Here is a 24,391-nt window from a genome sequence, read left to right as displayed (position 1 = left end):
GGGCGAGCAGGACCCTTGACCCGCAAATCTTTCTGCCCCTCCAGCCCTCCACCTCGCTTCTTGTAATTACCCACCCGGTCTGGAGAATGCCGAGCAGTGACGTGTGTTACAAGACTTCTGCAAAGACGCTAGCTGATGGAAATTTCCTTCTGCTGTAGACCGTCTCCCAATCGCAGCCGAGATTGGTAGAAGGGTTAGAGGGCGTATTGAATGCATGTCAGATGCAGGCCGTCCTCGCGTAAGACGTTGGCCCACCCCCTTATTCCGGCCCAGCAATTGACTCAGCAGAACGAGCAACTCAAGTAGCCTATGGCTCAGGGTGAGATGCAGCTTAGCAGGCGTTCCCCGCTCCCATCTGCGCCAGCGAGGCATCGGCAGAGGCTAACTCTAGGGCAGGCAGCTTGGGCTGCTTGGCCTTGGGTTGCATCAGTTCACTTTGGCTTCTCGACTCATACAATTCATCAAAGGCAGCTAAGGCAGGGCCAATCACAGCGGCTCCATATCATTGAGTTCGCGCCTCGATCCCGTAAGAAAAAAACTGAGTTTTGGGGCCGAAACTACAGGCTAGGATGAAGAAGATACCTGCAGGCCGGGTGGCCGGGCTCCTTTCAAGGTTATTAGTGCTCGTCAAACGAAGATAGCTCGGACGCGACGGCTGCCTGAGCAGGCTGCTTGCCAGAGTCCTGCCATGGTTGTGCCAACGCGGCGCTGCGCCGTGTCACGAACGGATCTTGAAACGTGCCGCCGGAAGAGAGCGGTTGAAAGAGAGTTGGGGGCGGCCCGTGCGGGTGACAGGGGCAGAGGGGCAGAGGGGCGGAGGGGGCAGCCAGCCCCACCGAAAAAAAAAATTATCGCCAGCTATCGCGTCGGGTCGTTTCTTATCTAATCGGCGGGTTGCCGGTGACAACGGGCGCCGGCCAAGTCAACAGCGCTAGTGCCGATCTGGCTCGTAGACCAACTGATTACCTGCCTGCCTACCCACAGTACATTCACTCATTGCATCCACCCGGAGGTTCACGTTATGGAGATATGGAGATATCCAGTAGCTAAACATACAACGACACGCGTTTAGCATATGCCGCTCGTTCATCACTGCTGCCTCCAGCTTGCGTCGCGTAACGAAACCCACAACAAGAGCAGCCCGGCTCCATCCCACGACACTGCGGTTGGATGTGAGCACTTGCAACGCCCAGCAGCGTAGCGAGTAGTCATTGAGCGAGAGTACAGCCATCCGCCAGGCCATTCGTCCTCCTCCATCGCCATGATGGACCCTCCGCCGCCAAAGTCGCACGCCAGCCTCTTCCAGGTCTACCTGCGACTGCGCCCGGCGCCGACAAACTCGACCAACACCGAGAGATTCCTGCTCGTCGAGGAGCCTGACGAGGCCGAGACGCCCACCCACGTCACGCTCAACCCTCCCAACGACCGGCGACGCGCCATCGAGAAGTTCGCCTTCACACAGGTCTTCGAGGAGGATGCCACACAACTCGACCTCTTCCAGGGCACGCGCGTGCTGCCCCTGGTCGAAGGCGTGCTCGCGCCGCACGGCGGCGACGGGACAGACGGCCTGCTTGCTACATTGGGCGTGACTGGCTCGGGCAAGGTCGGTCGACGGTGAGAGAGAATGAGAGGCACTCGCAGAGCTAACCGGAGACGCAGACGCACACCATTTTGGGCTCCAGAACACAGCGCGGCTTGACCCAGCTCGCCCTCGACACCATCTTCCGATCCATTGGTTCCAACTTGGTCGACTGCGCTGAGCAACCTTCCCTCGAAAGCAGTATCCAGACCTCCGATCCCTCCGAAGCCACCATCTACTCTGCCCCGGCTTTCCTCGACACCGTCTACAACGACTTCAGGGGCTCAACGAGGCCCGGATCGAGAGCCCAAACCCCCATGACTGTACGGCAACCCCCTAAACCCAGTTTCATTCGTATCCCCATGAGCGATGCGTTCTTACAGGTGCCCCGCATGTTTCCAGAGACTCCTGGAAGCGTGCGCATTGTCCGCCAGGAGGACGAGATATCCAAGATCACCCAGTTGTCCACTCCCCCAAGTCAGATGGACAGGAGCAAGTGGCTCTCCCAACACCAACAGACACAAGACGTGTCAGCCAGGCCAAAGTTGGCCCCCGGCTCCTCCCCAAAGAAACACTACATGGCTCCCACCTCAGCTGCCAAGTCCAAGAATGTTACTAAATCGTCTCCCATGAAGAACGACAATGCGACCGCCTCGACACGAACCCGCCTGCAGCGGCCTACTGCATTCCCTCAGGTCCCCGATATCAGCTCGATTCGCGCCTCGTGCGACCCGTCGGCCGAGTACGCCATTGTCATATCCATGTACGAGGTCTACAACGACCGCATCTTCGACCTCCTGACGCCACCCATCAAGTCGAACGCAACGAAGGAGTTCCGCCGCCGGCCTCTATTATTCAAGCCTACTGAGCAATCCCCAGATCGTAAAGTGGTCGCCGGCCTACGCAAGATCATCTGTGGCAACCTGAAGGAGGCTTTGATGGTCCTGGAGGCCGGCCTCAACGAGAGGAGAGTCGCCGGAACCGGCAGCAATAGTGTGTCCTCGCGTAGCCATGGCTTCTTCTGCGTGGAGATCAAGAAGCGACGAAAGGGCCGCACCAGTGGCCACTGGGGAAGCAGCACCCTCAGTGTCGTCGATCTCGCTGGTAGTGAGCGAGCACGAGATGCAAAGACCCAAGGTGCAACGCTAGCCGAGGCAGGCAAGATCAACGAGAGCTTGATGTACCTTGGGCAGTGCCTACAGATGCAAAGCGATATGGGAAATACCAGCAAGGTACGTTGCAAACTTGGGTCGAAAAAAGCCCGACTGACATCCCCTAGCCCAACTTGGTGCCCTTCCGGCAATGCAAGTTGACTGAGCTCCTCTTTTCGAACTCGTTTCCGTCTTCCTCCTTATCCCAGTCGCAACATACTCAGCGACGTGCGCCGCAAAAAGCGGTTATGATCGTGACCGCCGACCCGATGGGTGACTTCAACGCAACCTCCCAGATCTTGCGCTACAGCGCCTTGGCTCGTGAGATTACTGTACCTCGAATTCCATCGATAACTTCCACCATCCTCAACAGCCAGCCGGCGTATCCCAACCTGCCGCAGTCACAGTACAGCCCCTGCAGCAGTCCTCCGCTGCTGCCATTGTCCTCATCACCTATGTCGACCCGCAGCCAGCCCTTCTTTCACCCTTCGTCAGGCTCACACTCTCGAACGTTCTCCCCAACGTCCGATTCGGAGCGTGCAACGATGGAGAATGCGGCACTCGAGATTGCCCGCATGGCCGACATCATTGAGAAGCTCAACAATGAAGTTGCACGGGAATCTGAGGCTCGTATGGAGGCTGAGGCGCACTTGATGTCCCTTGAGGACCGTCTTGTCGACCTCGAACAGGATATCCGGGAGGAGTGTCACTCGGACTTTGAGAGCCGCATTGCCCTGGAAATGGCACGGTGGAAAGCATCCCTCGCGCTGGAACAGGAGCGCGGCGAGGAGCACTGGGACCGCAAGGTTGAGGTTCTCAGCCGGGTGACCGTCACCGAGGAGAACGGAGATGAAGAAGGCGAAGAGGACAAGGAAAATGTACTCATCGAGAACCTTGAGGAGGAGAACGAGAGACTGCGCCGCGAGCTGGCCGTCCTGAAGCGCGAGCTCGGGTCCCGCACCCCAAGCAAGCGCGCCCCGCTCCAGGACCGGGGCGACTTTGTTGCCACCGTCAAGAGCGAGATGGCCGGCCTAGGCAGCCGCATGGAGGAGCTGAGAGTCAGCGGCTCCGGCGAGGACGGCCTCGGCGCCGGCGGCAGCTCTCGGAAGAGCAGAGCAGGTGCTGCGGCAACGACCAGCACCGGCAGTCCCACCAAGAAGGTGCGGAAGCTCAACACCAAGCGCTGGGAGAGCGTGGAAGTGGACGACGACATGATGTAAGAAGAAGGGTCCGGACGGGGCTCGGTTGTATTATTGGACGTATGCATGGATGGATGGATGTATAATGAAACAAAATGACTGGGTATTTGTGACGCGATGTTAGGATGGTCCTTGGGTGGCCCCGTCTGCTATGGAAATGATGGGCAAGGAAATAAGCACAGGGAAAGTGCTGTACAGGGTACATGCGGGATATGAAGCGAGGATACCCTTTTTTCTTGTGTTAGTGCTGTTCCTATTTTTTCTTGGGGCCGTATAGATTTTGCGCGGTAATCATTCGACTAATGACTTTTCTTTCCGTGAGTATTTTAAATTTATATTGGCTAGAATGCGGACGAAGCTACTTCACATACCTTCGGAGTTGCCAGTGTCCCCTCTATGTCTCATCATCAGGTTGTCTCATAATAGTCGAGAGGCGTTGAGGCTGTTGACAGCCTTGTCCTGAGCGCCTAATACTTATAAGTTGGGTAAATGCTGTCGGACCCCGTCAAAGTCACAGGAATGCTAGAATCGTTCTCACTTTCCTTTCAAGGCACAAACCGCGTGATAGCTCTAGCCTCACAAACAGCTAGTGCCTCACCTACAGTTGCCTTTGGCTGTGCGCGAGATGATGTTTCCCGGATTGTCGGCGCAGTGTGACCACTGCTGTTGTCATGATTGTCTGCCACCACCCTTGGAACGAGACGATATGACCCTACAGCCGCCAAAACAGACTTGCAAGCACAAGGCGTTTTCGGAGCCTTCAGACGTGAGTTGCGGTCATGTCAATGTCAAGTTTTGTTCTCTGGATAAATATCACTTTGTTCTGGGAAATGTCAATTTCTTACATTTCTCCAGGGGCTAGTCTGCATCTTTATAACATTTTACTCAGTTTCACAACTATATTGCCGACAGAATGTTTTGTTACAAGCTACTGATTCTCACATTTACATTCCCAGATATTGTAACTGCTGAAAAAAAAACCTATCTATTTCCAGTGATGGTGTGAACATTGCTGACTATGCCTACGGGATATTCTCAAGCACAAATATGACCAAGGACCTGCGAACTACATGAATGACACTTTTCCCATCTGTATGGATCAGGTCGATGTCTCGGCATGGATTGCTGATACCGTGGTGGACTGCGTGTTGAAAGACAAGCCGGAGTCCAGGAAGGCGAACATTATGTATATACGACCATGGTTGAGAAAGCTGCCCTGACATAAAATATAAAAACGCAGTGGCTTCAGCAGCGGTTCTTCTCGGCCTCTTGCCCACGACGATGAGTCTAGTGGGTTCCAGCACACTAGAAACAGGCATGCTTGCCTTAGGCAGGCCCTTTCTTGTCCCCTGCTTCTCGGTGCCGACTCCCCGGTTGCGACGCCCCGTCGCACGTTCGAGTACAGCAGCCCCGAAGACTTGCTTTTCGACGTCAGCGGCAGTCTGTAGAGTCATTGTGATGTTTGAGATCAGTGGCATGAGAAATACTGCTCAGAATCAATCTCGGAGCGAGGGGAACGAGGGAATTTTACAGAGATTTTCCTAATAGCTGGACATTTCGAAGCTAAAAGAGCTGGAAGCTATAACTAATTAAGAGTTGCACTATCATTTTTTACAGCTTTATTTCTGGAGATCCTCTTCTAGTATTCCTTACAACAGGTTTGAGTTCAATATAGTAAACTCAAACAGAATCAAGTATTATACACGTCCGGTCTTGGTACAGACGCAACTTTATACTATTCGATTTATACTATTCGAGAAAGATGCTTGGATTGGCTGAGGGATGGAAGATTTTTCGTTCATGAGCGATGGTGAAGGTGATGACAATGTGTTTATCGATGTCATTTGATTTTGGTTGCCCCGCACATCTCTTACTGGCATTCCTGTTTCGGCGTGTACTGAAACAAATAAGGAATCTTGGTCAATGAAGATTGGCTCATAGCTGGCTTGGCTGGGCATGAAGTCTGGAAAACAGCGGGGGAGTCCGCCTTGGGAACTGGGGCTAATCGTAGGCCCATGTCACCCTTTTGAGCTCCACAGCCAATGAAGAAGCGAGTCCCCGAAACACGTGCACTAGAAGGTCGCTTTGCATAGATGGGGCAAAGTCCAACGCCGCCCGAGGACCACTGCCGGCCACGTAATTGGGCTTTCGCTTATGCCAATACTTGACAAAAACTGGGTATCTGGGGTACTTCGGTGTGCGATCGAGCTATCGCCCAGGTACGGGCGATGCACTACAACGTCACGGCAATCGTTGATTGAACGAATCCGAGCAGGTAAACTGGGAACGTTGGTTCCTGGTGATTATTAGTTCGATTGTGGACTGGCATGTGATGGTGGTTGTCGGAGCTGAGATGTGTATTTGGCCATGACTCTGCTCTGTATATATACAGTGGTTGTACCGCATGCCCTCAGTGTGAACGCAGTGCCCACAGCAGACCAAACTCTCTGTCGATCGTTACCAAACACAGTCTTGCCATCGAGGCTGTTTGGCAAAATGAAGTCCCTCGCTCTGGTCGCTGTCTTTCTTCTCCAAACCACTGGGCTGGCTGCTCCTACCAACCCAGCTAAACGCCAGGATATCAACACGATCACCGATCAGATTCTGTTTGACATCACACTGCCGGAGTTCACGACGCGCCGCAACGCCAAGAACCCTTCATCTCTGGACTGGGAAAGCGACGGGTGTACCAGCTCGCCTGACAACCCTCTGGGTTTCCCCTACGTGCCGGCTTGCAACCGCCACGACTTTGGCTACAACAACTACCGTCTGCAGAGCCGCTTCACGGTCAGCGCCAAGGATGCCATCGATACCAACTTCAAAGACGATCTCTATTACCAATGCGATGTCTACGGCAGGAGTGTGAGCATTTGCAAGGCCTTGGCGGATGTGTACCACGCTTTCGTGGTTGAGTTTGGCGGAGATGATGCGACCCCCGGTAAAAGAGGCGGGCTGTACGAGGAGAAGCTTGAGATCTATAACCAGATGGTTGCAGATGCTGTTGCAAAGGGTGAACTAGTGCTTCCTGAGACTGCATAGAGGGAAACAAGCCCAAAATAGCAAATGAGAAGACATTAATTACCGTTGATAGTGAAGTGAGCGTCCTTTAACTCATTTTGCCGAACATTGTGGTTGGCAACGAACAAACTCGTAATTGCTTTTACGTAGGTTTCGTTCGTGTAAATTATGGAATGACATAAGGATATCATATCGTTAATGTAGTATAAATTTAATAAAAGGAATCCTCTCTATTCATGCTTCTGGCTACTGCTTCGAACATTGCTATTTGGCCTTGTCATCTAGAATCGTCCAGTTCGTCCAACTATGCGCTGCCGCCTATTCATTTGGCTCGCTGATATTATTCACACGCCAAAGGATTTGCCACCATGCATTTGACGCACATGGGATCTCATCAAGAGCAGACTGGTTACATTAGAATATTGTACCCTGGGAGGCGCAACCCGCAGTCTTATATGCCATGCTACCACCGCAGGCGAAGCTGCAACAAGGCCTTCCAAAGTATCAGACGGGCGCTTCTTTCGACTTTTTGAGGTCCAACCAAAATGATATTTCCCGCTTTCCATCTGTCACAACGGCCTATCACTTTACCCGTTGTAGACGATCTGGCGCAACTCTGGAAGAATCAGTGCTATTTATAAGGCAGACGCTACTCAATTAAGAGGGCAAAAAATGAGATTTTCAGTCTGCGCATCACCGTAACCATCTTAGACGATTCGGCAGGGCCATAACCTAGTTGGTTACACGACGATGAGATAAAGAGTATGGTTCAGCTGAACGGGCGCACTTGCACTAGTGTATCTGAACTTTCCAGCAGCATGTGACCGCATTCCCCTGTTTCGTATTCATCAGTTCTCTGTCGGAAACCCATCACTTGGCCAGATAGTTATCACCGTGTCTTGTAACGCTCTGTAAGATCCGAGAAGTTGACTGTTGCACTGGGAACTGCCTCGCCGCTGTTTGACCAGTCGTGCTGGTACCTGTTGCGTGTATATTGTACTCGCAGCCAGGGAAATATAGGCTTTGCCGATCAAAGACTTTCCAGTTGAAGGCAGGCAGTGAACCTGGCAAGGTAAGGTGTCTTGCTATGCGAGCAATCGTAGTCTAATCAAATTGAAAATCGGTTGCTTCCCAATCTAATAACATGTTGGATGGAAAGCTGAAGTGAAATATGATGGCGCAGGAGCATTTCGAAGGGGATGATTGTGAGCAGATTCACGGATCATTACCCATTTATTCTCTTTTGGAGTTCAAGATTGCGTGTTGCACCCCCTGTCCGGCGGTCATGATGATTACTGAGTCTAACGTTTGGGTCGCCGTGAGGTCCTGCGCCGATGATACCTCATCACTTGGTGCAAGCGCTGTCATACTTCGTGGTTCATCAACCCCACGACCGTGTCTCAGAGTTTTGTGTTAATGACCGTCATCTGCGTCACCTGTGGCGTCGTATCCCCTATTAATTTCGGCGTTGCAAAACTGGCCCTTTTCTGTTAACTTTTGAAGCAGGACTGCCAAGTCAGAAATGAACAAATGGGTGCAAAAGATGCTCCTGAAGTCAACGATGTGATTTTTGCTGAGGGAAAGCGAATGGACCCAGGAGACGACTTTGGAAGAGGCGAGTGGCACCTTCCACGCCAGCTCTTCGAGGAACGAAACGGGGCGCTTAAACTACATTCTCAAGCTCACAGGGCACTTCACTTTCATATCTATTGAAATACAGGTCTCTATGACACCAATCCGGTAGAAAGTCCACAGTGGATACACTGAACACGAGAGCTAAAACCATGTGCCATTCTCCACAGCACGCTAACTCCCACTGCTTAACTAACCTACTCGCCCCAAGCGCCTGATTTCGAGAAGGTTGCTCGTTGCCGTTGCAGCCTCCACAGGGCCCGGAATAGTAGTTTTAGGGGAGAGAGTATCTGTTCTAGGGTAGTATTCTTGCCCTTCTTGCCCTGCTTGCCCTGTTTGGACGACCTCGTGCTTTGCCGTCTCTGACGTCACATGCATTTCTATCACCGACGAGGTCGCCCCCAGCCACGGCTAACCACTGGAAGCGGGTGAATGGAGAGGAGGGTTAAATGCATACATAGTACCCGTGGGCTTGAGTACCGTATCGAGTTCGATTCTTGACGGCGACAGGGCATTGAGTGTCCCTGCTGCCTGTGAGGCCCTCTTCAATCCCTGGACACATGAGTAAATCAACTAAAGTAGTGGGTCTGCCCCCCTCTCAGGCGGTCTGTTGTAGGTCTAGACCTAGGCACTAGTTGCCGATCACTGAAGGCTCTCTTCAAGGCATGGCATTGTTCTGCGGACAGCCATGAATCCCATGAAGCCGTCCACTTTATGTATCGATCCAACAACAACTTTCAACCCGCCCCCGCTCCCGCGTTCCTGCGTGCATGACGAGAAGCCAAGGAGCCCCTCAACGCTTGCTCAACGTTGCTTAGATGGCAAAGATTGTGTCCGAGGCGGCGCGCGAAAGAGAAGCCCTCAAATATGCCACGGTTTTGTACGTAGTGCGCAACTGTGGTTCGAACAGCGACACATCCCCCGAAGCTGACTTGTGACAAAGCTGCCATCTCGCAGACGCTGCGGCCTCCCCGAAACAAGCCTCTGCTCTAGCATCTACGTCATCTGGCGACTGCGGTCTTACTGCCTTTGCGCAACTCGGTGTGCTTAGGCTAGGGGCCGCACGTTGCCTCATTTCCATCTTCGACCAAAGAAACCAATACGTAGTTGCAGAGGCTACGCCCTCCTCTGCCCTTACTCCCAATGCTAGCCAGCCGGACGAGCTCTGGCTCGGCTGCACTGCTATTCCTCGATCATCCAGCGTTTGCGGCCACCTCCTGACCACAGACGTGGAACAGTCGACCGAACGACCGAACGCCTTGTCTACTGCCTTGCCCGTGTCTGTCATTCCCGACTTGACCAAGGATCCGCGCTTCCAGGGCGAGGCCCATGTCTTGGGTTCACCGCGCAACCGATTTTATGCCGGCGTGCCCTTGCGGACGTCCAGAGGAATACACATTGGCGCATATGGTATTTTCGATGATAAGCCACGAGACGGACTGGATCCGCTCCAAATCGAGTTCATGCGGTTGATGTCACAGGCTGTGATGAGCCACCTAGAGCTGCGAAGGTCCGCCGAGAGCTCTGGGAGGAGCGAAAGAATGGTCCGAGGAATTGGTAGCTTCGTCGAGGGCAGATCGACCATGTCGAATCTTTGGCGAGGTACAAATCCAGCTGCCTTTGAACAAAATAGTGTTGAAGGGAAGTTGAACTCGAACCAACAACTCATCCAGCAGGCGAATGCCGATCGAGACCTGTCTTTAAACAAGACCGCCGAGGGGGTTTCACGTGCCATGGCCAATAATGCCACTATACCACCTTTTCAAAAGCCAGCCTCGGCGTCAGAGCGAGAGAGTAAAGGGGACAATCCTTCGCCGTCTCCTCCGCTACGTGATGCTAGAGAAGGCGGTTCTAGTGGCCAGGACACTCGTTCTGCGACGGATGAAACTACTGCATTGACCAAGTTTACTCTTCACTCAGGTGGATCAGTCACGAGTATTGCTGCCAAGTCCTTCGCTGACGAACTACACACTGTGGAGTTCAGGGAGACATTTGGAAGGGCATCTAATATCATCCGAGAGTCCATCGAGGTGGAAGGCGTTGCCTTCTTAGATGCGATGGTTGATACTTTTGGTGGTCTAGTACCGAAAGATGGTGGCAGCGAAACCACCAGCTCAGACTCGCAACCTGATGGGTCTGGCAGCGAAGGCGATCAAGGCAAGAAGGAGGAGCCAGAACAGAAATTTTGCAAGATCATCGGGTTTTCAACATCCGATGCATCGAGTGTTGATGGCAAAGTCAACGACAATTATCAACTCAACATTTCGCAAAACTTCCTAAGAACTCTTATCCGACGATATCCAACTGGCAAGACATTCACCTTTGACAACGAAGGTGATATTGTCTCTGGTGACTCGGAAGAAGATCCGACTCATGTATCAGACCCCGATGCAACCTCGTCACAGGTGTCACTTCAGGAGCGCAAACGCAAAGTTACACAGTCCCGACAGTCGGAGAGTGCTGTCCTCACGTCTGTACTCAAGGGGGCCCGTAGTATAGCGATGGTTCCCCTTTGGGATCCTGTGCGAGAAAAGTGGCACGCGACCGCGTTCGTGTGGACAAAGAGCCCAGACCGGATTTTCTCAGTTGAGAAGGAAATCAGTTATCTGCGCGCCTTTGGTGCGACTATCATGGCCGAAATAAGTCGCTTGGAGGCTGCAAACTCCGAAAAAATGAAGTCCGATCTACTTGGCTCTCTCAGTCATGAATTGAGGTCGCCCCTACACGGCGTCTTGGCAGGTATCGATCTGATGCAGGAAACCGAAGTCGATGCTTTCCAAGGTGATACCTTACACTCCATGGAATCCTGCGGCCGCACCTTACTAGATGTTATCGAACACCTCTTAGATTTCAGTAAGCTAAACAGGTTCGTCCAGTCAGCCAAGGCCCAGAAGAAGAACAGGAAGCATGGCAACAGACAACTGAAGGATCAACAACAGTCCTTTGAGTCCAAAATGACCCCCCTGGCGATAGACGTCGACCTCAGTGTTTTGATTGAAGAGACAGTTGAGAGCGTCCATGCTGGGTTTAACTATGGCCATTCGCGAAGAGACCAGTCCAGTCAAGCACATTCTCAAGAATCGTTGTACAACCAGGGTTCCTTCACATACCAGGCGGATCAGGGCGCGGTACGAGCTTCGAACGGCGCCGTGTCTATTTATCTCGATATCGACGCCAATGTGAAGTGGACGCGCCACATTCAGCCTGGCGGCCTTCGGCGAATTATCATGAACATTCTCGGCAACTCAATGAAATACACGGACACCGGTTACATCATTGTTAAGATGAGACAGATAAAAGTGCCGCTCAAACGCAATCGCTACCAGACGAACCTGAAACTTACGGTGACTGATTCGGGTAAGGGTATAGGACCGGATTTCCTTCGCGATAAGCTCTTTACCCCTTTCAGTCAAGAGGACAGTCTGCAACCAGGAACAGGCTTGGGTCTAAGCCTCATACAACAGATCATCACACTGCTGAAAGGTTCTATTGCAGTTGAAAGCCAATTAGGTCGTGGAACAAGTATCGAAGTCACGGTGCCGCTCCCACCCGCACCGGCGGAGACTGCTGCCGAACACTCTGGTAGTCTGGGATCCAGTGTTGCCTGCTTGAAGGGGTTGCGGGTAAGCCTTCGCGGATTCAAGGAGAGCCCAGACACCTCCGGTCTTCCTCATTGTCCTGCGCCTATTGAACGACAACTTTTGGCGACCTCGTGCCAAACCTGGCTTCAATTAGAAATTGTTCCAGAAGACTCCGAAGAAACTCGACCAGATTGCATCATCTGCAGCGACCTCTCCCTAGATGAAATCGTACAGAAGTCTCCTCGCCTGTTACCCCCTATCGTGGTTGTATGCCAAAATGGGACCGTTGCACGTGGTCTATCACAAAAATATAGACTTGAGTCAAGCACTGACTCTGTTGAGTTTATCGCACAACCGTAAGTGTGCATTGGCTGCCATGTGTACTCAATGTTACTGACATTGATGTAGAATCGGTCCTCACAAACTCTCGAAAGCATTACTTCTAGCAATGGAACGATGGAAGAAGTTTACGACCTCTTTCACGGTGCCTGCAAATGCCATTGCCACCCCTAGTTCAGAGCCATCCGCGGTCGATCCAGCTTCGTCTACAAACCGAGGACCGCACAGCAGCAGTCCATCTCAACCAATACTGACCTTACCACTCAATCCTTTGGTCGATACTGTAGCTGACCAGCCAACAAAAGACCATAATGAATCTGGAAGTGTGCACCCGGCAATAGCAGCAACGCAAACCCATGCAACAAATTCAGACCCTGAGACAGACTCTAATGGTAGCCAGGCATTGACTGACTTTCTTCTCGTTGATGACAACAAAATCAACTTGCAGGTAGGATAATCTCATTTCTATGTAGGCGCCTATCTAACGAAAACAGATTCTCTCGGCCTTTATGAAGAAGATGAAACGGCCATATGATATCGCGCATGATGGACTGGAAGCACTGCAAACTTACTCCTCCACGCCAGGCCATTTTCGTTGTGTCTTGATGGGTATGCATACTCGTCTTATTTATACATCATCTGTTCAGTTTATGGCCTAACAAGTTGCAGATATTTCCATGCCGGTCATGGACGGCCTGGAAGCAACAAGACGGATCCGGGAATTCGAGCAAGCGCGGCAGCTGCCTCGCTCGCTGATCGTTGCTTTGACAGGAATGGCCTCTACCAAAGTACAGCAAGAAGCTTTTGGTAGCGGTGTAGACTTTTTCCTGCCAAAGCCAGTGCGCCTGAATCAACTAACCGAGCTTCTACGCGACAAGGGGTTAGACTTGGCATAGGTCTGGCACTACCATCCTCATGTTTTTCACGATTTCATCCATATATCCTCGCGGGCCGGTCTTTATGCCCTCGTCAATAGCTTCTATTCACTCTATCACCTTACTGGATGGTAGAACGTGAGTATCGTCGTATGCGTCCGAAAGGAGACAGGACGTGAAACCAGGCGAAGATGTTGATTGAACTACCATGCACGTATCGCCCGCGCTGTTTTACTAACTTCAAGCTCATGTTCTCCCTCAACCCTTTTGGCGACCATCCTGCATTGTCCATCCCGTAGGTACTTTCCCGGCCGTTGGGCAGCCACCTGGGGCTCCGCCACCCACTACTGCCTCGTGCGGATGAGGTAAGTCGTTACTCTTAGTTGTTCGTTATGGCGGCAATGCGAAGGCTGGTCCTACCAGGAAGTTTACCAACACCGATATTCGCGGGCGTAACAAGTGTGACAGCCAGAGCACGGGTTGGCATTCCAAACAAAGGACTTAGGCAGGGCTGTTATTTCACCCAATACCAATCCATTGTGGGCATGATACAAGGAGTAAAAATGATAATGGTTACCAACTCGCTGGCTTAGATGATAAGCAACGAATGCATTAATCAGTGGATCTTATTCCTCATCTAGAACGACGAGACCCTCATAGCCCGACCTGACTACTTCAGTGTCAACAATGAATGTTGCAATAGCCTTCAAGCGCTCCGTTTTGCTATGATTCTCTCCTACCGTATGATGGCAACCAGGCAGTTCCATGAAACTTTCTCCGACCTTGTAGACCTTTGGGGGATTGCCATTCATACCGCTCAACATGCTCCCTTCGGTTACCACCGCAACCACAGTGGCACCGCCGTGCCGGTGAGGCGGGGTAAACCCGTTTGGTGGAAAGTCCAACTCAAGGGCGACTATCGACTTTCCGGGTGCGTTCACAAGCTCATAGTCGTAGAGGATCTTGATGTTTTCTCGCGGGCGAGTTCTGCAGAAGACGATGTCAGTCGAGTTTCTGCTATAAAGCGGAGCGGCGCAACTTGCACCTGCTGCTTGGTCGATTGGTCCATCGTTGTTTTCTAAAGTTGAGGCAAATTCTATAATGAAACCGGAGCTTGAGAGACCTTTGCAGGTTCGTTCGTATCTAAGAAACGTTGTGAACGGAAGAAGGTACTCTTAGCATACCCATGCACGTTATATATCCCTTACGGGTATAGCGCGCGTAGCTTTACGTAGCACGTCGGACCCACCCAAATGCCGAATAGGCTATGCGCTGTGTAACCTTATTCGCCACATCGCACTCCGAAGTCGAGCGACCCGATAGCCAACCGTTCCTCCTCCTGGAACCTAATCATTGGTAGATGGTCTGCTAAACCGGATATGCTTAGTTACTGCTTCCCAATACCCGGACAACGGCAAATAATCGCATTGAGAATCCAACAGTTCATATATAGCTGTACTGGCTCCTCTATAGATCATCAAGGTTCCTGCAGAGCCATTGCGGATAATAGAGGCACATCATCCACTATGAAGGCAGTCCAAGTCATGGGAGATGCCTTGTCTCCCCACATATCATGCAACAATGACTTACCCCAGCCAACACCCCGAGCTGCCGAAATGCTCATCCAAGTCCATGCAGCCGGAATCACTGGCGACGAAGTCACTTGGCCCGAGCTATATCGCACCCCTAGCCGCATACCCGGACACGAGATATCCGGTGTCATCGCCTCAACTGGGCCCGACTACGTAGGACCCCTCAAAGTGGGCCAAGAGGTTGCCGCCTTCCTCACTGCCGAACGAGGCGAGGGCCAGGCAGAGTACGCTTTATGCTCTGCCGATGAGGTTACGTCGAAACCGACGTCGATTTCGCATGCCGAGGCGGCGGCACTGCCAATTCCTCTCCTCACGGCCTGGGAGGCGATAACAGATCACGCCAAGATCACGTCAGGCATGAAAGTCCTCGTTACTGGCGCATCTGGTGCTGTTGGCAGCATCTTCACACAGCTCGCAGCGCATCTCACTGGGGCAGAAGTAATTGCTCTAGCTTCGCGCCAGAACCACGAGAGCCTCAAAAGGCTGGGGGCACACAGCGTGCTAGATTACAACACTGAAGACTGGGAGAAAGCAGCAACGGGCGTGGATGTGATTTTCGACACAGTCGGGGGCGACATTCTGGCGAAAACGTGGGAAGCGATCAGTGACAGTGGAACAATTATCACTGTCGCAGACCCACCGCCACCTTGGGCCTTTGGCAAAGGTCCCGCCGCAGAGTCTGTTGGACGGCCTGGCGTGAAGTACATCTACTTCGTCGTTTCGCCCAACAGTGAAAGGCTCAGGAAGGCCCTCGAATTTATTGACACTGGGGTGGTCAAGGCATTGAATATCAAAACATTTCCATTTGAGGAAGCAAGCCAGGCGTGGTCGCATGCCCAAGGAAGAAACAGAGGATACAAGGCTGTAATTGATCTTAAAGGCGCGGAAAAGTCATAAGTTGAGGCTGATAAAGTGTTCGTATGCTCTTGGAAAGGCAATCAATTAATATTGAGAGGATTAGTAGTAGGTTCTAAATCAGAGATATAGACAATGGATATCGGAGTAACATCAGCGTCCTCGACGCAGTACGTATTCAAGTGACTTTTGATTCATGGCCGTCAAGCGAGACAAGGCGACTGGAAGCGTAGCTTTCCACCCACCCCAACCCTCTTCAAAGTGATCCCGCAATGTACTGTTGTATGTTCTAGTGCTTCCGTAAACGTGACCCTAGATTTTTTTACACCAATTGACAATAGTGGCACGTTTACCTGGTACACCCTTCGTGCACAAGGAAATTTAGAGGCACAGAATTATAAAACGCAAAGCATAATTGTAGAGAGTACTTAATCTCCCACGTGTCAGTATCTGGAGAGAGTAGGGACTATGTCTGGAAATGATGTTCATTCGTTGGCCCACCACGTAAGCTCTCTAGATAGATCTTCTGAACTAAACCAGCCACAGAGATCACCTATTGCATCCATGGAACAGAACGCGTCACTACTTAGCGTCTCGGCATCAGACCCAGATCTCTGCTGTATCTCTTCGCTCGAGGAATTCCTCCCTTCGCTGGAGTTGGGGGTGTTCTCGTTGGTCCCCTTGGACTGTAACCCAAATACATGACGAGCGATGTATTGAATTTCCGATACATTTCTTGCTGTACGAGACCATATCTCGCCCAATGCCTTCAGGCATCCAATGATCATACGGATCTGATCTCTTGCTATCCCCAACTCCTTTCCCTTAAGCAAGAAGTTGCAGGCGGAGAGTAGCGCGAGTATACCTTCGCTCACCATGCAAGTGGTGAACGGACTGTGATTAAATGGTCGGGCGGGAAGTGCTAGAATGCGGACCTGAGCCTCTACTGATCGCAGCACCCGGATAGTATGAACGCTGATTTGCTCAGTCACAGCCATGTCTGGCCGTGGTTCTCGAGCACAACTTGAATGGCCTTCGACAGCGTTGAATCTCAGTTCCGACAATGGCCTATGCAACCCAACGAGAGCACTTAAATAGTCAGCTCAATGTTCCGGATTGTAAAGGAATAGCTACTTACACATGGATCACCAGGTGCGCTTGGAACATGAGCTCGTCGACTTCTCCTGATCGGGACATAATCTGCTTCCTGTCTTTTGGGAGCAGCAATAACCACCCATCAATCATGGCATCCGCATCTTGAATGACATGGATAGAAGCCTGCTTGTCCGTAGTACGCGGTGTCATAGCGATTGCCGAGCCAGCGCATTTGACAGCACCTATGAGGTACGAGAAGGATGAAAATTCCGCATCGGGGAAAAATTCACGGCAGTTGAAGTCTTCCAAAGTCTTAGGCGGTGGAATATCCTGCCTGCGTTGTCAGATGTTTGTTGATTACCGGCGGGGAAAATATGAAAATAAGTAAACCATGCACGCCTGGGCTTGACCGGCGCGGTTGGGAATACTTACACCTGTCTCGTATTCAGGCTCCCTACAAGGTAAATCAACAGTCGCCTCGACTCCCACGAGTGTCAATTCCCTGGTTCCTAATGTTCCGGCATAGTAGGCATCTATCGTGAAGAGCATCCACCATGTCCTCCTCCAGCACTCCGTCAGGACAGGGTCTCCGCTTCCATGCTGTACTGCAAATTCTTGTCGGGGCATCCCGAGATCGAGGGCCAGCTGGGCAGCAGCTTTCCATTCCGATTGCGACTTGGCTTTGTGGTCCTGCCAGAATAGGACTATGGAGTACAGTAGCCGGCATTGTGCCATGACCGGATCGGTTGGGGATGCTCGGCCGAAGCAGGTCTCAACGAACTCCTGCAGCTCGGTGGACCACAACTGTGATTCATATAACTGACCGATGAGACGTAAAACTGCAATTAGGGGCATGAAGCTGTCTTGCCGGTCTCGATCTTGGTAGAGTCGTATCAGGTGCCGTTGAGGTAGCACCATGGGATGGAATCTATGGAAATTCTGGTAATATGCGTCGATGAGTTTGTCTCCCTTGATGCTGTAGTATTGCTCCAGAGGTGCTGTCGGCGAGACTGTCCCTGAGCTCTGAGTGCTGAGGTCTTCATCCTGAATGTTAAACAGGTTGGCATCTGTCAGTCGATAGGCAGGGCTCTGGTCCTGGTTGTTCTGGTGGTCTGCAGGTGGAAGGTGGGATATCGGAGGCGTTGGGAGATTTTCGAAAGAAGCAACTCCATCAACAACTGCAGCTTGACTGCGTCGCTCTGCCAAGGTCGATCGGTGGGCCCCTCCACGTCGGGACTGAGCATAATGGCATTGCTTTGCTACCTCGATGCAACGACTACATTGCGGGCGCTTGCCGTCGCACTTGAGATGGCGCGAGCGGCAAGGTAGACATGCTAACGATGAGCGCGTCGCTTTACTTCGTTGTGCAGCTGTGGTATCTAGTAGATCCATCCGGCTTTACCAGAAGAAGTGCAGGTTCAAGATGGTGTGTCGTCTTCCACCTTTGTCAGCTTTGGCTAGACTCTGGCGAGGAGTGGGGACGAAGTTAGCGGGTATTCGGGTCGGGTATTGGGGTATTCGGCGGGACGGGCGCGGGTATTGTGGCCCCACATTGACACGCCGGCCGCAACTCGGCCCGTCTGGGTATCTCCGGCCAACCCGGGCAGGAGGTCATCAATCTAAGGCTACTGAAATGATACCATACTCTCAGCCAGACAGCATGTTTCTGATAGGGGAGAAGAAAATGATAAAACCCCGTTAGTACGGCATCTTTCAGTCGAGTCAGATCAGTCACTCTTCTTGAAGTTGTCTTCCTTCGACTAGGCAAAGCTTAATTGCGTATCGTATCCTGCAATTTCTTCGAGAACTTTTCATCTTAACTACCACGATCCTATTGCAGCTACAATGGCTCTTCAAAGAGATATAGTCATCATAGGCGCTGGCTTCGCCGGGGTTTGGAGTGCCCTGGCCGCCAAGCGTCTTATTAGCCTCAGCAACAAACAGCGAGATCTGCAAGTCGTTGTTATTGCCCCTGAACCTTTCTTGGCGATCCGACCGAGGTTGTACGAAGCGGACGTTGCTACCATGAACCATCCTCTACGCGACCTGTTCGATTCAGCGGGCATCCAGTTCATCCAAGCTACCGTTCACAACATCGACACTACGGGCAACACTATTCAATTCCAATCCACCACAGGCACCAAAGCTAGCATTGAATACAAACGCCTCATTCTCGCAGCTGGAAGCCAGGTCGTGCGGCCTCAGACAGTCGCCGGAATACAGAAGCATGCGTTCGATATAGATACTATAAGCGCTGCTTCCAAACTGGAGTCCCATCTCGACAGACTTCCAACGTTTCCTCCAAGCCAATCTCGCAATACTATCGTAATATGCGGTGCTGGATTCACCGGACTTGAGTTAGCAACCGAGTTACCGAAACGTCTTGGCGAGAAGAGTGGCGCTCGGATCATCCTCGTAGAAGGCGCAGACGAGGTGGGCCCTGAACTTGGTCCCGGTCCCCGCCCCATCATCAGACAAGCTCTAGAAGCTCTCGGGGTTGAGGTCAGACTCGGCAGCCCTGTAACCGAAATCGACGCTTCAGGGGTGCATCTGGCATCCGGAGAGTATATCAAAACAATGACAGCCGTATGGACCGCTGGGATGAGAGCGACTCCTCTCACGCAGCAAATCACCGGAGCCAAAGATACACTCGGTCGCCTTCAGGTCGACCAATACCTTAGGGTGCCCACTAACGAGCAGGTATACGCTACCGGCGACGCTGCATATGCTCTTGTCGACACAGACGGCCACCATGCGCTGATGTCCTGTCAACATGCCCTTATCCTGGGTCGTGTCTCTGGACACAATGCGGCTGCTGACCTTTTGGACGAGTCGATGATCGCATACTCGCAGCCTGCGTATAATACTTGTCTCGACCTTGGAGCTTTCGGTGCGGTAGTTACTAGTGGATGGGCGCGAGAAGTGAAGGTGTCTGGAGAGGTGGGGAAAAAGGTGAAGACCTATATCAACCAGAAGCTGATATACCCTCCAAACGATGCGAAGGAAGCTATAAATGCAGCCGATCCTAAAATAGCTAGTTCCGACGAGCTACTTACGGAGATGCTTATCACTGTACAGTAGACTTCCCAGCTCAAGTTTTTAATGGGTTTCTAGAGTCAGACCTTAACTCCGCTCAATGCTAAGACATTGAATTGACGGAGGATTCCCTACTTTGAGAAATGAGGAATGAAAGGTGCCGTTTTCCAGCAGTTCGTGGCTAAGGTTTTATCAAGACCTTCTCGCCAAGGCCGGCCTTCTCTTCAGCAACGTCCCAGGCCTGCTTCCAATCATCAAGACCAAATATACCAGCAACTGTGCACCCGCCTTCTCTTCCGATTTTCAAAATGCCAGTCTCCACCATCTTGATCAAGAGCAGAAGGTCATCGCGGCTGTACATCCATTTGCCCTTGAGTGTAATGTCGTTGTGCATGATGAAGTGGTGGGGTAGCGGAACATCCCCCATCAAACCTCCCATAAGACTGACTCTGCCACTGTGTCGTAAGGACTGGATGCCTGTCTTGAGATGAGTTGATCCGGCAGCTTGCGGAGGGGAAATGTCAAAGAACACATCGATCGGACGACCCCCTGCTGCAGTTTTGATAGCTTCGGCGTCCTTGCTCGGATCATTGTACAACTTAACTACATTGACCATACCCCTAAAGCGACCGTGGCTGATTGTCTCCGATATGCCCTGAACGTTCTCGAGCTTCTTCTCATCTCGGCCCCAAGCCAGCACCTTGGCCCCCATAGCCAATGCAACCATACACGCGGCTCCTCCAAAGGGTCCCGTCGCTGGACTGATCAGCACCAGCTCGCCGGGCTTCAAGTCGACACCGTTGAGACCGCCAAAGGGCACTGGCAACGCTACCAGCTCACCCAGTTCTTCGACTTGAAGCCCCAAGCCTCCAGAGCCAGGACTTCCCAAGAGTCGAGACTCATCCAACACGAACACGTTCTCTAGGGGAACCCGCACGTACTCGGCAAAGGTACCATCGCGGAAGGCATCCCTCATCAATTTCTTGCTCGCGGCACTAAAGCCGTCAAAGAACGCGCTTAGGAACTGCTTTGGCCCATCCTGAGCGTCCCGAGCACGAACAAGGCAGTCGAACTGAACGAGCTGGCCGATCTCCAAGCTCGTGGCGTCCGGTCCTAAGGCGGCCACTCGGCAGACTGCCGAAGCGCCTGGAACCAGGGGCAATGGGTAGGGATAACCGCGCTTGTTGCCGAGGAAGACGTCCTTAGTGTACGAGATGATAGGCGAAGCTAGAACGCGGAGAAGAGCGGTGCCCGGAAGTACTTCTGGTACAGGCACCTGTTCGACTTTCGGGTCGATGTTGACGTCACGCAACACTAGAGCGCGGTGGGTCGTGGGTAGAGCCGCGGTGTTGGAGGCCATTCTGGTCCACTATGAACAACTGGGACTATGCAGTGCCAAGACTGCATGGGCATAGATGTAGTACGTAGCAACAAAAAACATATCCCCAATATTTGTAGATTTGAAATGGAGTTTCCGGAGTTAAGAGTTGGAAATCCGACGTCTAACATTTGACAAGATTTACAGGTGCTAGAGTTGAGGCATCCCTAAGTTCTCCATGATCAACTAGCTGTTGCGGGGTGTCACTCGGAAGTAGCCGTTGTCAGACTTTAGCTATGGTATGTTACCTAGTACATCAGTGATAAAGCCTGTTAAGTCCGACAAACCACAGGGTCTCAATATACGTGATGCTTCTGCAATCTTATCGCCGATTTATGCTGGCGGTCTAATCAAAAATTGGTTTGAGGTTATGTGGGGGAGATTTGGAGGGATAATTAGCCCGTGCGAATGCAGCCTCGATACGTTGGCCATGGTGTTTTGACCTAGAGCTATTGGAATATCCGAAGCACCCTGCTGCTTCATACTAGACAAGTTGGTCTGCTTATAGATATATCAAGCTTTGGTACGGACTTCACTAAGCCTACCGGAGGTGATGTTAACTTAATCAGAGACTTGTGCATCGATAACTCAGCCCCAAAAGCGGGATCGCTCGTAAGCAGAGGTTGCAAGTAATAACTCATAATGCAAGTTCGACAAAGCATTGCTTGCGCACAAAATTTTGTCTGCCCCGATTTAGTCGAGATTAATGAATTAAGCTGAACATGGCTGTGAGCGGTCCCTAGACAGGAACATATCCATAACCTCTGCCATTTGCTACCGCCTCTGTGGCTATGAGTGAGCTTGGCTGCGCCGTACTGTGCAGCTACCGACAGCCCTACGCCAATGATCATTCTTGCTCGCCTTTTGCTTCCAAGCCAAGAGTGGCTGAGTTGGCGGCTTGTGCATTGACTGGTATCACATAAAGATGTATATCTGCGAGGTCCTGTCGAGTCAGCCTTGATCGTTCAGTCGGCCACTTTACGTTTGCTTCGCCTTTGTACTCCAGCGTCTTGCTTCAAAGCTCAGGTACTGCCTTTGAGAGCAACGAGAAGGGTGTTGGATTTGATCTCGCAAGCAATCGATAACGCCACGAGTTGCGACAGTTGCCAATGGCGCTAAACACCTTTTCCCCTAACTGCACATCTCCCGATGCTCATGTCAACTATGTCGCGTCGCTGCCCTTACGATCCACGCTGGACATTGTCTGGCCCTGCATCTTGACCCTGATCGCCTCAATCTATTCGGCGCTCCACTTGGACGTGATAGCCGACACGAAGGCTACTTCGGCAACGCCATGCGATTGCAAGTGGTGCAAAAAGTGGTGGCTATACAATCGAATCTACCGCGATGCGAGGGGCTTAGTAGTTGAGCTAGGCGTCGCAACAGTAGCCTTGTTCGCTCCTGAGCTGATTGTGCAAAGGGCAATACAGGAAATGCGCTGGTGCTCATCCGCATTGCAGAGACTAAATGGACTAATAGAGCACAAAATGTACGTTCAAATTTCCATCTGGTGTATTTCTGAGAGCATTCAACAAGAGAAGCTGTTGGAAGGCCTTGTGGTCTTTGTGATTGTTAATTCATTCTGCAGAATGTCTCAGTGGACGAGGACGCATTGCTACTACGTGAACATGGGTGGGTTTCGACTATGTTGTCTTGGGCCATTGGCTGCGCACGCCATATCTCCTGGAGCTCCCTGTGAATGCGAGGAGACAGTCCTGGATCGTGAGGGCCTCGCTTTCGCAATATCTCGCGGTTTGTTACCTCCAGAACCTCCTATCACCGAACAGGAGATTCTTGACCAGGCCAAGGCTGGGACCTTCGCGAAAGTTCTCGCCCTTTGGCAGATTGTTTGGTTCCTGGTCAGTGTTGTCACCAGGCTTGTCCGCCAGCTGCCTGTCGCCCAACTTCCAGTTGGGGTAGCAGGTTTTGCGATGCTTGCCATAGCGACACTGTCCCTTTACTTCAAGAAGCCCAAAGGAGTCAAGATTGGCACCAGAATCTATTTCCACCTCCAACCACAGCCCGTCATTCAGTTGCCACGGACTCAAAATGACGCTGATGTTGGAAGGGACTCACCAAATCCCCTTTTCTTGTCCAATATTCACACCGACAATCAGAACGAAAGGGAACCCAGCTCCGTACTGGCACAAAACTTACGAGCCAAAACCTCTTATTTTACTTCACGCAGCCGATCCATTCGAGCAGAGCTAATGTCCCATATATCCCTGTCTCACGATGACGAGCCTGCTGCAGAAACCCTGGCGGATTCCATGTTCGTCGGAGCATTGCTGGCGCTGCCATTCGGGGCCGTCCATGCGGCGGCCTGGAATGCAATATTTCCAACAGGGGCTGATCAATAGCTTTGGAGAATATCATCTGTGGTGTCAATGCTAGTGTTGTCGTTGATGTCCATCATGCTACTCAAGCTTGTCTCGTTGGGAAAAGCGACAAAATCGTTTGAGAGTAGGCTTGACGGCACGCTTGAAAGAGTGCCTTATAAGCTGTATTACTTTTTTATAGCAGGTTATACGGTTGCTAGAGGTATTTTAATTGTTGAGATGGTGCGCTGCATGCTATTCCTTCCCCCTAAGGCTTACACCACCTCATGGACAGCGAGTGTCCCACATTTTGGATAATTATAATTGCTAGGGTTGGTGATGAACAAGAAATTTTGCATAATCTGGTCGAAGTGAGCACAGTGCGTTAGACTGAAAGTCTATAGTTTAAGCTTGGTAAGAAATTACTTGTGTTCAAGAGTTGTCGCTGCCAGTTTAGTTACATGTAATGACTCGAGCTGACCAGGAACGTAACCGCTCTGTGATATTGCAAACAACGCGGTTAGGTGATATTGGTGTGAACCATAGTAGCGGACAAAACCTCAAGTCCGGGCGCGGGCCGCTAAATCCCAAAAATAGCGTCCAGTATCCTGTTAGAATAAATTGTTTGAGAGGACGCATGCATAATATCTCGGCGCCTCGTTGGTGCCCGCACCGTTGAGGTTTCGCAAGGAGGCTGTAGTGTAGCATGAGTGGTGTTGGCCGCAACTCGTGGCCAGCTTTAG

At 51.7% G+C, this 24,391-nt stretch overlaps 9 protein-coding genes across 9 annotated transcripts; 6 read left to right on the top strand and 3 right to left on the bottom strand.

Annotated features, from left to right (window-relative positions):
- Nucleotides 1-1,261: 1,261 nt before the first annotated feature.
- JN550_003616 (uncharacterized protein) lies at nucleotides 1,262-3,950 on the top strand (the record flags this gene model as incomplete). Its single annotated transcript, XM_049315040.1, has 3 exons — nucleotides 1,262-1,603; nucleotides 1,660-2,811; nucleotides 2,859-3,950. The coding sequence occupies 3 exons, from the start codon at nucleotides 1,262-1,264 to the stop codon at nucleotides 3,948-3,950; spliced, it is 2,586 nt and encodes an 861-aa protein (XP_049174186.1).
- A 2,475-nt stretch (nucleotides 3,951-6,425) lies between these two features.
- JN550_003615 (uncharacterized protein) lies at nucleotides 6,426-6,968 on the top strand (the record flags this gene model as incomplete). Its single annotated transcript, XM_049315039.1, has 1 exon — nucleotides 6,426-6,968. One exon carries the CDS (start codon nucleotides 6,426-6,428, stop codon nucleotides 6,966-6,968), a length of 543 nt encoding a protein of 180 aa, XP_049174185.1.
- Nucleotides 6,969-9,397: 2,429 nt separating this feature from the next.
- On the top strand, nucleotides 9,398-13,395 carry JN550_003614 (uncharacterized protein; the record flags this gene model as incomplete). Its single annotated transcript, XM_049315038.1, has 5 exons — nucleotides 9,398-9,459; nucleotides 9,523-12,516; nucleotides 12,569-12,947; nucleotides 12,994-13,108; nucleotides 13,169-13,395. 5 exons carry the CDS (start codon nucleotides 9,398-9,400, stop codon nucleotides 13,393-13,395), a joined length of 3,777 nt encoding a protein of 1,258 aa, XP_049174184.1.
- A 605-nt stretch (nucleotides 13,396-14,000) lies between these two features.
- JN550_003613 (uncharacterized protein) lies at nucleotides 14,001-14,562 on the bottom strand (the record flags this gene model as incomplete). Its single annotated transcript, XM_049315037.1, has 2 exons — nucleotides 14,001-14,470; nucleotides 14,559-14,562. The coding sequence occupies 2 exons, from the start codon at nucleotides 14,560-14,562 to the stop codon at nucleotides 14,001-14,003; spliced, it is 474 nt and encodes a 157-aa protein (XP_049174183.1).
- Nucleotides 14,563-14,900: 338 nt separating this feature from the next.
- JN550_003612 (uncharacterized protein) lies at nucleotides 14,901-15,863 on the top strand (the record flags this gene model as incomplete). The annotated part of the gene is made up of 1 exon (XM_049315036.1): nucleotides 14,901-15,863. One exon carries the CDS (start codon nucleotides 14,901-14,903, stop codon nucleotides 15,861-15,863), a length of 963 nt encoding a protein of 320 aa, XP_049174182.1.
- A 443-nt stretch (nucleotides 15,864-16,306) lies between these two features.
- JN550_003611 (uncharacterized protein) lies at nucleotides 16,307-18,308 on the bottom strand (the record flags this gene model as incomplete). Its single annotated transcript, XM_049315034.1, has 3 exons — nucleotides 16,307-16,910; nucleotides 16,960-17,246; nucleotides 17,349-18,308. The coding sequence occupies 3 exons, from the start codon at nucleotides 18,306-18,308 to the stop codon at nucleotides 16,307-16,309; spliced, it is 1,851 nt and encodes a 616-aa protein (XP_049174181.1).
- Nucleotides 18,309-18,761: 453 nt separating this feature from the next.
- JN550_003610 (uncharacterized protein) lies at nucleotides 18,762-19,997 on the top strand (the record flags this gene model as incomplete). The annotated part of the gene is made up of 1 exon (XM_049315033.1): nucleotides 18,762-19,997. The coding sequence occupies one exon, from the start codon at nucleotides 18,762-18,764 to the stop codon at nucleotides 19,995-19,997; it is 1,236 nt and encodes a 411-aa protein (XP_049174180.1).
- Nucleotides 19,998-20,133: 136 nt separating this feature from the next.
- JN550_003609 (uncharacterized protein) lies at nucleotides 20,134-21,312 on the bottom strand (the record flags this gene model as incomplete). Its single annotated transcript, XM_049315032.1, has 1 exon — nucleotides 20,134-21,312. One exon carries the CDS (start codon nucleotides 21,310-21,312, stop codon nucleotides 20,134-20,136), a length of 1,179 nt encoding a protein of 392 aa, XP_049174179.1.
- A 1,646-nt stretch (nucleotides 21,313-22,958) lies between these two features.
- Nucleotides 22,959-23,690, top strand: JN550_003608 (uncharacterized protein; the record flags this gene model as incomplete). Its single annotated transcript, XM_049315031.1, has 1 exon — nucleotides 22,959-23,690. The coding sequence occupies one exon, from the start codon at nucleotides 22,959-22,961 to the stop codon at nucleotides 23,688-23,690; it is 732 nt and encodes a 243-aa protein (XP_049174178.1).
- Between the last annotated feature and the right edge of the window lie 701 nt (nucleotides 23,691-24,391).

Source organism: Neoarthrinium moseri (assembly GCF_022829205.1).
Source record: "Neoarthrinium moseri strain CBS 164.80 chromosome Unknown scaffold9_Wmoseri_CBS_16480, whole genome shotgun sequence".
Classification (NCBI taxonomy): domain Eukaryota; kingdom Fungi; phylum Ascomycota; class Sordariomycetes; order Amphisphaeriales; family Apiosporaceae; genus Neoarthrinium; species Neoarthrinium moseri.
Note: the sequence above shows the minus strand (reverse complement) of the source record. Positions and strands in the feature narration are given on the sequence as shown.